At 44.6% G+C, this 14686-nt stretch overlaps 1 protein-coding gene across 1 annotated transcript; it reads left to right on the top strand.

Moving 5' to 3' along the window:
- Nucleotides 1-1410: 1410 nt before the first annotated feature.
- SLC16A8 (solute carrier family 16 member 8) lies at nucleotides 1411-7778 on the top strand (the record flags this gene model as incomplete). The annotated part of the gene is made up of 4 exons (XM_081022438.1): nucleotides 1411-1639; nucleotides 3526-3669; nucleotides 4413-5276; nucleotides 6849-7778. 4 exons carry the CDS (start codon nucleotides 1411-1413, stop codon nucleotides 7232-7234), a joined length of 1623 nt encoding a protein of 540 aa, XP_080878564.1. The 3' UTR covers nucleotides 7235-7778.
- Between the last annotated feature and the right edge of the window lie 6908 nt (nucleotides 7779-14686).

The following is a 14686-nucleotide window of genomic DNA, read 5'->3' as shown; positions in this document are numbered from 1 at the left end:
TGCACACAGGCAAATAATCTGTCTGGCATGCACTCACACAATAATTGCTTAATTTGTGCTCTTGGTCACAACTTTTGGCCTATTTGTCTGCGTTTAAGGTCTTTCAGAAGAAGGGGCCATTGTTTTCTGCATTACAGCAGCATGCAGAGCCTTCAGCAAAAGATGGTATTAATGGTTTTTAATCACACCACAGATCATGGTACTTTAACATTTAAAGCTAGACAAAGAGTGGGAGAGGAAATCCAAGGACCAGAGGGGAATAAACAAGCCTGAAACTCAAGGGGGAAAGAGAAAGTGTCAGAGCCTAGATATTCTGGCTCCAAGCTGGAGATACGTTGCTATGTCTCCTGACTGTCCAGAGGAAGTAGCTGTGCCAGAAATGCCAGTTCTTTGCTTCTTGCTGTTTCCATGAAAGTATTATAGAATCATAGATGGCCATCTAACTTCTGCTTAAAAACTTCTAATGAAGGAAAGTCCACCACCTTTTGAGGAAATCCATTCCACTGTTGAACAGCTCTTCCCGTCAGAAAGTTCCTTCTGATGTTTAGTTGGAATTTCCTTTCTTGTTAATTGAATCCACTGGATCAAGCCCTACCCTCCAGAGCAGAAGAAAACAGGCTTGAAATATTTGAAGATGGCTATCATATCTCCTCTCAGTTGCCTTTCCCCCCCAGGCTAAACATACCCAGCTCCCTCAAAAAATTGTATGTTATGTTGTACAACAATTCATTGGTTTTTGGTTGTATTACTGATGTTGAATTGAGATTTAAACCTAAGTGGCTTGAGACCAGATTCCCTGAAAGAGTGACTTTCCCCTTATATACTGACTGAATATTAAGATCTGCTTCAGAGGCCCTGTTCTGAGTGATCCTGCAAATGAAGCCAAGTGGGTAAGAAACAGGAAGAGGCCCCTTTCAGTAGTGGTATCCCAATTATGGTATAGCCTTCTCAGAGAGGTTCAGCTGGTGCCAACTTTATGGATTTTCAGAGATTTTCAGGGGATTTTCAGGGGAAGTATCGTTTTACTCACCCAGGCATTTCAAGCAACTTGTTTCACAAACTGGGCCTCTTACATCTGAACTGAATTTTAAATTGTGTTTCAGTTGCATTTTACTCTTAATTAATCGTCTTTAGTGCCTATTGCTTTACACTGCATTTTGATGCTGCAGTATTTATTTACTGCAGCTATTGCCTTGTTGAGCAGCACTGTTAGTCTCTTGCATGAGTTTGCCTTCGGACATAGTTATTGCCCTACTTCAGATTTAAAGAGGGAGGGGAAGCACATGAACAGAAACAAGGCTGAAGGGAGACAGTGGGAGCTGCATGTCTGTATCTGCATCCTCTGTTCTCTTCTGTTCCTGCAGCACCACTCATCTTGCTCGCTTTCGGGTTCCTGCCCCTGGTTGACCAATGGGGAAGGGCCATGCTGAGGACGGTCACCTGCCAGAAAGAGCAAAGCCTCCAGATGGTGGCTGGGGCTGGATAGTACTGCTTGGTTGCTTTGTCATCACTGGCTTTTCCTATGCCTTTCCAAAGGCAGTGAGCATATATTTCAAGGAGCTGATGCATGACTTCCATGTGGGCTATAGTGACACAGCTTGGATCTCATCTATCATGCTGGCTATGTTGTATGGAACAGGTAAGGATCACATGACTCTGTCCCGTGAAACACTTCCTTGTCTGTGCTTATAAATGTACACAGCCATGAAAGCAAAGATCTAGCCAAGGATCTCACTGGTTTATTGTGAGTGGCCTCCTTAACCACCTTCCTTCATTCCCACCGACAGTCTGCCGCTATTCTGAGCAGAGTGAGCTTTCACCCAGCTCCCCTCCTGGATTCATATAACTTCAGCTGCCCTGGTGCCCCAGACCCCTGCAGTCCACAGCATTTCTGGCCCCCAGATCTGGGGGGGCGGGAGAGCAAATAACTAATTGAGTAAACTTTCTTGTGTTGCAGTGGTTGAATGCTGGCAAGCATTCTTTGACATTGCTATGCACATTGCATTGCCAATGGCTGGGGCAGAGAACGAAAGGCTTGTAGACAAATAGCCAGCAATCAGACGTCTGAGGTGTGAGGCTACTGTCCTGTTTGCCTATGAAGTATAACAGTGCCAGAGAGTATCTTCCAGACATTCATGCAGTTCTTCTCCCAAGCGAGAAGACTGAGCTTGTGGCAGTGCACTTTGGGGAGTGGGCTGGGTCTGTTTGTGCTGGTGCAGATGGCAGTGCACCCTCGACAACAAAACTTGAGTCAGTCTGACCCATTCCCTTCTACCTCTAGTTCAGTTGCCCCGCTGACTGGATGCCAGTCTCTCCAACTATCAAGAAAACCTTACTGGCCTACATGGTTCTCTACCCCCTTATATGACGTCCAGCAATCACAGAGCTAAGACCTCTCCCAACTTGCTACTCAGGCTTCCCCCACCTCCATCATTGGGACCATCTTCTGCTTTTTCTTCCTCCTCCTCCTCTGTCAGATTCTGCCCACCCTGATTGGCACCACAGGACCTATGGCACATGGCCCTGTGGATGTTGTGTGCCCACTCTTGCTCTCCTGAACCACCCCTCTGGGAATCACTTTCTCTTCAGTATACTGTATGTAGAGAGGAGAAGGAGATGCAGCAGCCACATGATGAGCCCAGGAGTCTTTCAGCACACATTGTGTGTGTGTGTTGGCAGGGGGAGACCCCAGAGGGAGGAGAAATGGAAGTGGAAGGAGCTGAGATGGTTGGGGCAATCTCCCTGCAAAGCAATCACTTTGGAGCTGTGTTTGTGGAGGATGGACTGAGGGAGAAAGCTGAAATGGACGGAGAGATGGAAAGAAAGGAGAAAGCAGGGAGAGAGCTGTGGTGGCCTAGGTAAAGGCAAAAAAAGTAAAGGACCCTTGGACAGTTAAGTCCAGTCAAAGGCAACGATGGGGTGCGGCGCTCATCTCACTTTCAGGCCGAGGGAGCCGGCGTTTGTCGGCTTTCCGGGTCATGTAGCCAGCATGACTAAACTGCTTCTGGTGCAACAGGACACTGTGATGGAAACCAGAGCGCACGGAAACGCCATTAACTTCCCACCACAGCGGCACCTATTTATCTACTTGTGCTGGTGTGCTTTCAAACTGCTAGGTTGGCAGGAGCTGGGACTGAGCAACAGGAGCTCACCCCACCAACCTTCTGATTGGCAAGCCAACAGGCTCAGTGGTTTAGACCACAGTGCCACCCGCGTCCCTATGTAGTGGCCTAGAGAGCGAGCTAGATAATCTTGTAGTGCTGAAAACTCCACCAGCATTTGATCTGCCCCTGCCCAGCGCTGGCATGTGGCTCACAACAGATCACTCACAAGGGAATATCACCTTCAACAGAAAAAAAAAAAGTTCCTCCACCCTTGTTCTTAAGGATGGCAGACGTTTCTTCTATTCATAATAATGCAACCAATCGCATGGTGACAGGAAATCACACATTGCTTCACTTTTTCTTCCCCTTTTTATTTAACCCAGGCCTTTCCTCCCTTTCTTGTTTCTTTGATTCTCTGCAGGGCCTGTGAGCAGCATTTTGGTGAACCAGTTTGGGTGTCGGCCTGTGATGCTTGTTGGGGGGCTCCTGGCTTCCTCTGGGATGATTCTAGCCTCCTTCACCACCAACATTATTGAGCTGTACCTGACGGCTGGTGTGCTGACAGGTTAGCGTTGGGCAAGGGGGCTGGGTGGAAAGCAGTGCCACATGGGAATGCATCTGGAAGTGAGAGATGGCATGAGAAATTGTCAGAGTGGTGTGAAAGTGCAAAAGGGAGGAAAGAACATAATGCTTGCAGCATTTTCACACACACGATGCTAAATGCACCTTTTGGGCTCCTTTGGGGTACGTGTGAGCATTATTGGTGATATCAGCTAGGCTTCTGTGTTTGCTTTGCAAATTCTGTGATTGAGTGGAGCCCAATCAAGAGGTACTGTCTTCATGACATAGAACTTCAAATAATAGTCTGAAATAACTCGGAAGTGTTATAAATTGCATGGATGAATTCTGTATTCAGGAATTGGCTGCGCAATGGGGACCTCAGTAAAGCTGATATACCAGGATCTTGAAACCTATACAGTGGAACCTTTCATTGCGAATGTGATCCATGCTGGAAGCACGTTTGCAACCCACACCTTTCGCAACCTGCACCATTTGCAACTGTCTGTGCATGTTCAGGTCACGATCCGGTGCTTCTGCACATGCGCAAAACACAATTTAGTGCTTATATGCATGCGCGAGTGCCGAAACCTGGAAGTAACCCATTCCAGTACTTCTGGGTTCGGCGCAGTGCGCAACCCGAAATCACATAACCTGAAGCGTCTGTAACCCGAGGTACCACTGTACATCTCTTAAAGCCACAATCCTCTTTTCTCACCTGTTACTCACAAATCCCTTTATACCCCACAGGTTTAGGCATGGCTCTGAACTTTCAGCCTTCTCTGATCATGTTAGGGTCCTACTTTGACAAGCGCAGACCTCTGGCCAATGGGCTCGCTGCGGCCGGGAGTCCCGTCTTCCTTTCAGCCCTCTCTCCACTGGGCCAAGTCTTGCTGGAGAAGTTTGGCTGGCGAGGGGGATTCCTCATCATGGGGGGACTCCTGCTTAACTGCTGCACCTGCGGAGCAGTCATGAGACCCCTGGAGCTGAACAGGAAGAAGAAAGGAGAGGAAGCCCAGGACAAATATGAAGCCAAAGAAATGCTGCCCATGGGAGGAAGGGCCGAAGAGGCTGTCAGCACCACGGACAGCGCCAAGAAGTCAAATAAAGCCAAGAAGAAGAAGAAGAAAGGGAAGAAGCTGTTGGATTTTTCTATCTTTAAAAACCGGGGTTTCGTCATTTACGCCATTGCCAAGTTCATCATGGTCTTAGGTCTCTTTGTGCCCACCATATTGCTAGTCAACTATGCCAAAGACTCAGGAGTGCCAGACAAAGAAGCCGCTTTCCTCCTGTCCATCATTGGTTTCATAGACATCTTTGCCCGCCCATCCTGCGGGATACTTGCTGGGTTGAAGCGGGTGCGGCCCCATGTGACCTACTTGTTCAGCTTCGCTATGCTCTTCAATGGCCTGACAGATATCTTCAGCGCCAGGGCCACCGATTACACGGCCCTTGTCATTTTCTGCATTTTCTTTGGCATCTCCTACGGGATGGTGGGGGCCCTGCAGTTTGAAGTGCTCATGGCCATCATTGGGTCACAGAAGTTCTCCAGCGCCATCGGGCTTGTGCTGCTCATTGAGGCCTTTGCTGTGCTCATTGGACCTCCCTCTGCAGGTAAGTCTTGGGCACCTGTTACCTGCACTCATTTCTGCAGAGCTTAATTGCATGCGGGGCTTCCATGAAAGAGCCCAACCCCAAGACAAAAACTTCATAAAAGTAATAATAAAGAGCAGGGTGCATTTGAACATTTGCAGAAAGCTATCCCATCCTACTGATGAGTCTCAGTATATCTGTGGTTAGGAGCCAGGGTTTGGGGGTTTAGTTTTTATTAAATTTTTAGCTCACTTCTAGGGAGTTCATGCCTGATCGTCTCCCATTTTATTTGCACAACAATCCTTTAAGGTAGGTTAGCCTGAAAGAAGGGCTGGCCCAAGACCACCAAGTGGACTTCACAGATGAGTAGAGGTTTGAACTCAGGTTTCCCTGATCTTAGACTGACCCTGTAACCATCACACTGGCTGTCAGGTCAGGGGTGTGTGTGGCTTCTTAGGAGATTTGGCCACATGAAGGTGCCGCAACACCTTAACCATGTGTTTCTCCTGGAAATGCCAATATTCCTGCTGAAATAGCTTGCAAATACCTTAGGGATTCTGTTCTCTCTCCAGCCAACCTGACCTAACATGGTGGCTTCCTATCATGCCAGAATACTGGTTTATTTCACAGGATAGGACATCTCCAGTTTGCAGGTAGATACCACTTGACATTTTACTATGCACATGGGCTCTCTGAAGAAGAACAGGCAACTTACTATGGAAAGCACACATTCCTGCCTGCCTGCCTTCCCAGTTTCTGTGTGTTTCTTGGCTGGCTTAAAAAGGGATGACTGACAGTGCTGGGAGTAAGTGACACAGCCATCTTATTTTTCTCTAAACCGTTTTTCATTCTGACTCCCCTCCACCTCTTACACACATATGTCTTAAAGTACTATGAAGTCCCCATTGGTTCATTTAATATACTACGTGGTGGCAAAGCGTATTTATTGCCAAGTGTGTTCCAGGGTGGCCCAAGGAGCCTGATCCCTACCTTTGCAATCCTCAGCATCACTCTCCCTTTGTTGCTTTTCTTCCACAAGCACACGGCCCCTTTTCCTGCTAGCCCTATGGGCTACCTAACATCACCATTAACTGAACCCTGAAGCAGCAAAGAGAACAGAGTTAAGCACTAGAAACTTGGGGGAATAAGACTTAGAAGTGAGGGTTGTGAGATGTGTGCGTACAGGCCAGCCCAGATTCACCTCCAACCCAAGTTGGGGGTGGATAACATGTGACCCTCAATATGTTGTTGGATGGCAGCTTCCATCATCGTGTGCCACTGGGAAGCCACAAGTCAGCTATCCCTGCCTTAAAGAAACAACTTGCTCATCCTGTTCCTTCCATAGTTGTATCCTACCATCTCTGCTGCTTCAGTGACCAGGCAGGGGAATGCATGGAACTAAGGAGAGGGGGAAATATACTGACTGTGGGTACCATTTTCTGCCTTGATGTCTACATTTTGTGAGCTTTCAAGCAGCACAGCTTCCAGTTTCTGAGGAAGTGCTTTAATACGGCATCAACATGAAATTGTGGGAGGTTGCTATAATACAGGTATGCTATGCTCTCTCTCTTTGTCTTTTTTTTAAAATCCCAGGACGATTGGTGGATGCGCTCAAGAAATACGAGGTTATCTTCTACCTGGCTGGCTCGGAGGTTGTGTTGTCGTCTCTGTTTCTGGCTGTGGCTTCTTACTGCTGCCTGAGCAGGAAGGAAAAGAAGAACTCTCAGCCAGAGAACCCTCCTGCAGGCGGAGGTGGCAGTGAAACAGAGGAAGCAGAATCAGATGTCCCGGAAGCGGAGGACCACCCTGGAGACAACCACCACCTCTCCCGCAACATTAACAACGCAGGGGGTGATGCAGCGAACCACATTGCAGAGAACAGGAACGTGGATGGAGCCGGCAGGCCGGAAGGGGAGGGTGTAGCTTTGGTACCGGGAGGCTGTGATGCTGACCAGACAGTGGAAAGAGACAGTTTTTAGCTATATGGAGCTCAGCTTTGATGAACAAGAGACCATGTTGCTATTGTATGGGGTCTGGTCCAACCTAAGGAGGAGTGTATATGGAAAACTGATGTTTCTGGATGCTGGGATGAGATAGACGGAGTCTCAAGAATAGTGATGTTTATATGTGTAAAGGCACAATGGTACAGTGGTACCTTGGTTTTTGAGCGTCTCAGAAGTCGAACGTTTCAGCTTTCGAATGCTGAAAACCTGGAAGTAAATGCTTCCATTTTTGAATGCTTTCCAGAAGCCGAACATGCCATGTGGTTTCCGCATTGAGTTTTCCGGACGTAATTGCTTCTGGAAATGCATGCTTCGGTTTTCAAATGTTTCGGAAGTTGAATGGTTTTCCGGAATGGATGAAGTTCGAAAACCGAGGTTCCACTGTACTGTGAACAGAAATTTGAAGGAATACAAGCCATAGGGCTTCCGTGAATGGCTTGCAGAATTGTGTAATGCTGTTCAACACAGCGGGGGGTTGTCCCCCATGTACTGACAAACACTTAAATTAGGAGATTTTAATGATCAGTCTATCTTTGATACCTTTTTCTAAGCTACCTCTACTAATCCAGAGCTCAGCAAAGGAGGCCATCACATTGTAATCTTTACCCTTGGACATGGTTTTCTCAGTTTTGTCAAAGGTGTAGAGCATATTAGGAACATATTAGGAACATATGCCTTATGCTGAGTCAAACTCTTGGGTCCACCACAGTCAGTATTGTCTGCACTGACTGGCAGCTTCTCTCCAGGGTTTCAGACCAAGGTCTCTCCCAGTTCTACCTAGAGATGTCAGCTTGCGACCTTCTGCATGCAGAGCCTTTAACAGTTTCTGTATGTAGAACGGGGGGAGGAGTACCATATAGATCGGAAAGTCATATATCCATTTTGAAAGACTGGCTGTGTGCCAAATCTTCAACGAGAGAGAAGGTATGTAGCTAAGGAGATGCCAACTATTGGCCACATTTCTGTTGGAAAAAGAAGCTTCCATCAGTCCTAAGTGGACGTCAGGTGGCTGCTATGTAGACCAGACTGTGTAACGAGAGAGGGTTTTCCCCTCTGGCCTAAAACAGGGATGGAAGACGGTAGAATGAGTATGCTTTCAGGCATGTCAAGTAAATGTTCAATGCAAACATTTGAGGTAAGTCATGCCATTAGCTCAGCCCTCTAATGTAGCCCTAATGAGAGGGAAATGCCTTCTATTTTTTTTTTTTTTTTTGGCAAAAAATGCACCCCTAGTGTTCTATCCACAACAGGGCTTCTGTCCCTTTGAGGTGTTCTACGGCAGGTAAAAGTTCTTCAGTGTTGCTACAGCAGGAAAAACGGTACCTGTTGGTTGTTGTGCTCTTTCAAAGCTCCTAAAGGGAAAGAAACCTTGTTATTCTTTTTGCAGTATGGCCAGCCTAGTCCATTGGCCAGGGATTGCCGCAGGCCAGGGTAGCTCTAGCTGCTTTTAACTTCAAAGCCTCTGCCCCACTGTGCAACTGTCCTCCTCTGGTGGGAAAGGTTTGTGGCTGGAAAGAGGCCAAACTAAGCAGCATCCATCATCTATAAACAAAAAAGCCTTTCCTTTCATTGCATGGTATGAGATGGTCACAGGAGTCTGGGCAGGGGTTAAGAAAAAGTGGATGCATCTTCTGAGTCTGCCTTTAATACATAAATCTATCCTTTGTTCTTTACCCAGCAGGGCTGCTTGTAGCATTTCTATAGCCAGAGGGAGAAATACTAAGCACCCATGAGTAATGCCCTATATTTGTGCTGTTTTGTATGCCAGTTCAGAATTTGCTTTACCTTCCATTCTACTGGAAGAATTACCCCTTGGAAATTGAAAGCTTGTGTGCACACATGCGCGCGCGCGCGCACACACACACACACACACACACACACACCATAGATCGAATAAAAAACAATTGCCTGAATTAATTCTTTTTTTTTTTTAATAATTTTTATTAAAGTTTTAAACAAAGAAAAAAGAAAAACAACACACATGAAAAAACAATACAAAATTTAACAATAAAAACACAAAACATAACAATTAAAAACCAACTCTCTTTTCCATTCCCAATTTTAAATTACTTATTTTCTGGACTTCCTCATACCTCCCTATTTTGTATTCCAATCTACATTATTTGTCCAGCAGTTTCTATTCCACTTTTTTAAACCCAATCTTTAGTTTAATAAAATATTAAAATATATAATTTCAACTTTTTTAAGCCTAATCCTTGTTCATAATGTCATATACCTTTAAATTTTTCCCTTTTATTATCAAATTTCCATTTCTTTAAACATCTTTAATCTTGATCTTTATTCTTAATCTATCCTTAACTTTAACCCGTACAGCTGGAAACCACTTATTTTCAATCCAACATCATTCTAACATTCCTTAATTTTGCAGTGTTTCTGAAGATAGTCTTTGAATTTCTTCCAGTCTTCCTCCACCGACTCTTCTCCCTGGTCACGGATTCTGCCAGTCATTTCCGCCAATTCCATATAGTCCATAAGTTTCATCTGCCATTCCTCCAGCGTGGGAAGTTCTTGTGTCTTCCAATACTTTGCGATGAGTATTCTTGCTGCTGTTGTTGCATACATAAAGAAAGTTCTATCCTTTTTTAACACCATTTGGCCCACTATGCCCAGGAGAAAGGCCTCTGGTTTCTTAGGAAAGGTATACTTAAATACCTTTTTTAATTCATTATATATCTTTTCCCAGAAAGCCTTAATCTTTGGGCACGTCCACCAAAGGTGAAAAAATGTACCTTCAGTTTCTTTACATTTCCAACATTTGTTATCGGGCAAGTGATAAATTTTCGCAAGTTTGACTGGGGTTATGTACCACCTATATATCATTTTCATAATATTCTCTCTTAAGGCATTACATGCCGTAAATTTCATACCTGTGGTCCATAACTGTTCCCAGTCAGCAAACATAATGTTATGTCCAACGTCCTGTGCCCATTTAATCATAGCCGATTTTACCGTTTCATCTTGAATATTCCATTTCAGCAGCAAGTTATACATTCTTGACAAATTCTTAGTTTTGGGTTCTAACAATTCTGTTTCTAATTTGGATCTTTCCACCTGGAAGCCAATTTTCCTGTCCAATTTAAATGCCTCCATTATCTGATAATAATGAAGCCAGTCTCGCACTTTGTTTTTTAGTTTTTCAAAACTCTGCAATTTCAGTCTATCTCCGTCTTGTTCCAAAATTTCCCAATATTTCGGCCATTTGACCTCCATATTGACCTTTTTCAAGGCTTTCGCTTCCATTGGTGACAGCCACCTTGGGGTTTTGTTTTCTAACAAATCCTTATATCTTAACCAAACATTGAATAACGCTTTCCTAACAATGTGATTTTTAAATGCTTTATGTGCTTTGACCTTATCATACCATAGATATGCATGCCATCCAAATACATTATTAAAACCTTCCAAGTCCAAAATGTCTGTGTTTTCAAGAAGTAGCCATTCTTTCAACCAGCAAAAGGCTGCTGATTCATAATAAAGTTTAAGGTCTGGCAGGGCAAATCCACCTCTTTCCTTTGCATCTGTTAGTATTTTAAATTTTATTCTAGGCTTCTTGCCCTGCCAGACAAATTTAGAGATATCTTTCTGCCACCTCTTGAAACAATCCATTTTGTCCACAATCTGCAAAGTTTGAAACAAGAACAACATTCTAGGCAATACATTCATCTTTATCGCAGCAATACGGCCTAGCAGTGAAAGCTTCAAATTTGACCAAATTTCTAAATCTTTTTTCACTTCTGACCAACATTTTTCATAATTATCTTTAAATAGATTCCCATTTTTTGCTGTCATGTTAATCCCCAGGTATTTAACTTTCTTGACCACTGTTAAACCTGTCTCATTCTGAAACCTCTCTCTTTCAAACGGTGTTAAATTTTTCTCTAAAACCTTGGTTTTTGATTTGTTCAATTTGAATCCTGCCACTTGACCAAATTCTTGAATCAGTTCTAAAACCCTTTTTGTACTAGATTCTGGCTGAATTAATTCTTGTACTGCACCAAAGATTCAGTCACAGACAAGTCCTTCAGTCTTGGCAGCCCAGTGCATCTCTAAACAACAGCATAATGTGGCACAATCTCTGCTGCTGCAGCAGCAGCTACCACAACATCCTAAACCTGCCTGATTCCAACGCATTTCCAGACAATCCTGGAAATTCAGCCAGTCCTTTATGCAGCTAAAGTTACCGTATTTTTCGCTCCATAAGACACACTTTTTTCCTCCTAATAAGTAAGGGGAAATGTCTGTGCGTCTTATGGAGTGAATGCGTGGGCCCTGGAGCCAAATTGCCCAGGGGCAAAAAGCAGATCATGCTTTTTTTTTTTTTAGAAAGGGGGAAGGGGGTGTTGAAACAAAGCCACTGAGCAGCTGATTGGCAAGCGACCGGGAGGAAGATAAGGGATCTAGCGATAAAGGAGGCTACCTGGGAAGGGGGAGGTAAAAGCACATAGATCCTCAGGATTTTTGCATTGGGTCACCCCAAATTCACCATCAGAACACATAGCATGTCCATGGCTACCGCCTACACCAAAAAAATCATGCATCCACCGTTTTGTGGGGCCGCAATGGTGCAAAAACATGGTTACAAAGCACGGATCCACATGGATTTTCAGGATTTTTGCATTGGGCTACCCCAAACTCACCGTCAAATCACATATCATGTCTGTGGCCACAGCATGAACCACAAAAATCATACATCCACTGGTTCATTCAGAATATATATTTTTTATTGTTTTCCTCCTCTAAAAACTAGGTGCATCTTATGGTCAGGTGCGTCTTATGGAGCGAAAAATACGGTACTTTGGCTTTGATAAGCATACTGGGTACTGAGTGGGACTCATTACAGCTGTGCCCTCCTGAAAGGACATCACTTGCAATTTTGCAGCTCCTGGCAACAGGATCTCTTCAGCCAAATTGAGGGCACAAAAAGCAGCAGACTGCAAACCACAACCCCCAATGTAAATGTTATTTTAACTTGGCAGCATTTCCAGATGGGCTATTTATTTCCTCCAGATTTGGTTGCCATCCGACACCTTTGAGTGCAACTACTCTGTCATTTTTTTAACCACAAAAAGGCAGATAAGAAAAGGGATGGGGAATTGCACCGGAAAGTGCAAGATAACAGCCGAATGCTGGCAATGTCTTATGACCTCTGCACAAACCTGTCAGGATGATAGTTCGATACAGGCAGTAACGTATAACTTCCGAGGAAGTTTTGTACGAACAGTTTTTGTTAGAACTGTTGCTTAATTATGTGGACTGGCCATGGGTAATTTGCTATCTTGTAAATATTATTGACCCAATGGCTTCAGAGCAGTCTTGTGTGGAGTCCTTGCTTGCCTCTCACTTTCTTAGATTATCCTTAAAATGTGTACAAATAACCAAATCTCATGAACTGTGCAAAACAAAACTAGAATGGAAGGTGCCACAGAAGTCTGCCAGATATTTTTGAAGTATTTTGTACCAGTATCCCCTTCCCAAAATGGCTGAAAACAATCAGGGTGAAGAGAAGAAAGAAAATTAGAAAGGGGACCCAGAACAAAACTAGCTGGCAGCCCCTAAACCATCTTGTCACGGTTAACTCAGATTATGAGGGTTGCATTTTTATTTTTATTTTTCCTTCTTACATTTAGTGGGAACATTTGTCCTTCAGGGTGCTACTGGTACATGACTGATACATTAGCATCTGAATTTAAAGCATGTTTGTTACTCTGTGGTAATCATCACACACAGGTAATTCCTTAACAGAAGTATCTGCGGTCCCAAGGAAGACACCCCCATGTCCTGAGCAATAATCCACTCCCAGCAATGTTGCACAAGCTGTAATTCCACTCTCCCCCCCTTACATAAAGGAACCAATGTTAGCAGTGACCAGCAAACAGCAGCCAAGAGGCTGAAATGAAACCATGCACTTGAGCAGCAAACAAATTAGGTTAAGGGCTGCTGAGGTCATTAAAGACCTGGATTTCTGGAGGAAAGCTACCTCCTTGGGCATGCCTAAATCACATTTAATCTGCTTTACTCCCAGGTCTCCCAGAGACACCCTCTGCCAAATCCCTTCCTTCCGGTTGCCTCAGCATCCTGACCTCAGGTGCCCCAGGGCAGCACCTTAGAGGAACTGTTACATCACTGAAGGATCAGACACTAAATGCAATGGTCAGCAGACTCAGTATGAGGAAGAGTGTGCCACTGGGCCATGTTGGCACTCAGAAAAAATATCATAATGAAGTCTCCCTTCCCCCCACCACAAAAAGTGTTTTGAAGCTTGGAAGAGAGCGACGAGCTCATTTTTAACAAGCCATGAAGTGCAGCAGATCAAATTATTCCTGCAATAACTAAATAGCACATGGTAGCCTAGGTGACTGAAGCTTTCATCACATGGTGCCTTTACAAGGTTTCTTTTTCCTTTAAGAGCAGGGGACAGCAAACGTTTTCAGCAGGGGGCCGGTCCACTGTACCTCAGACCTTGTGGGAGGCCGGACTATATTTTGAAAAATAAATAAAAATGAACGAATTCCTATGCCCCACAAATAACCCAGAGATGCATTTTCAATAAAAGGACACATTCTATTCATGTAAAAACACGCTGATTTCTACTCATGTGAAAACACCAGGCAGGCCCCACAAATAACCCAGAGATGCATTTTCAATAAAAGGACACATTCTACTCATGTAAAAACACGCTGATTGCCGTATCGTCCGTGGGCTGGATTTAGAAGGTGATTGGGCTGGATCTGGCCCCTGGGCCTTAGTTTGTCTACCCCTGTTTAAGAGCTTCTAAGCGCAGCAAGAACAGCAGCAATGTTGTGCCCATGTGGTGGGCTTTTCACCACCATAACTTCAAGGGTCAAGAGGATGCTCCCTTACATCCAAGCAAGACAGTGGGGATGTCCATTCAGCAATTGTCGCAGTTCCTGCTTGGTTGCTTTTGTACATAGCCAGGCATGTAGGTTGTGTCTTGAAGAAGCCCAGACCTTTCCCTCTGTGACAACTAACACTGACAGCATGTAGCCAATCTACTGATCTTGCAGACATCCCTGAGAGGAGTCGAGGACCTGCACAAGCTGAAGGTTCTTGGATGTGTTGACTGAGTGGCCAGAACAAGTTTTGTGATCAGACTTGACTGCCTTCTGAGCAGGACGAAGCACACCACCACATTCATCAAAAGCTCAATTAAGAACTGGGGGGGAAATGTAATGTATTTTAGTGGGCAATTTCAGGGCAAAACATCTCTGAAGAATCACGCAGAAATGAAAATAAATCCAAGCAGGTCAGACACTTTCAAAAGCTTGTTAGTTTCTCTAACAACCTAGCACAAGCCCATTACTATCTACGGCTATGATATGGTCATTAGTGCCTCCACGAACAAATCTTTATTTGGTTTCTCCCAGTCTCCGCTTCCTGGTGCCAAGA

Source organism: Podarcis pityusensis, assembly GCF_964106645.2.
Source record: "Podarcis pityusensis genome assembly, chromosome: 10".
NCBI classification, from domain to species: Eukaryota; Metazoa; Chordata; class Lepidosauria; order Squamata; family Lacertidae; genus Podarcis; species Podarcis pityusensis.
Note: the sequence above shows the minus strand (reverse complement) of the source record. Positions and strands in the feature narration are given on the sequence as shown.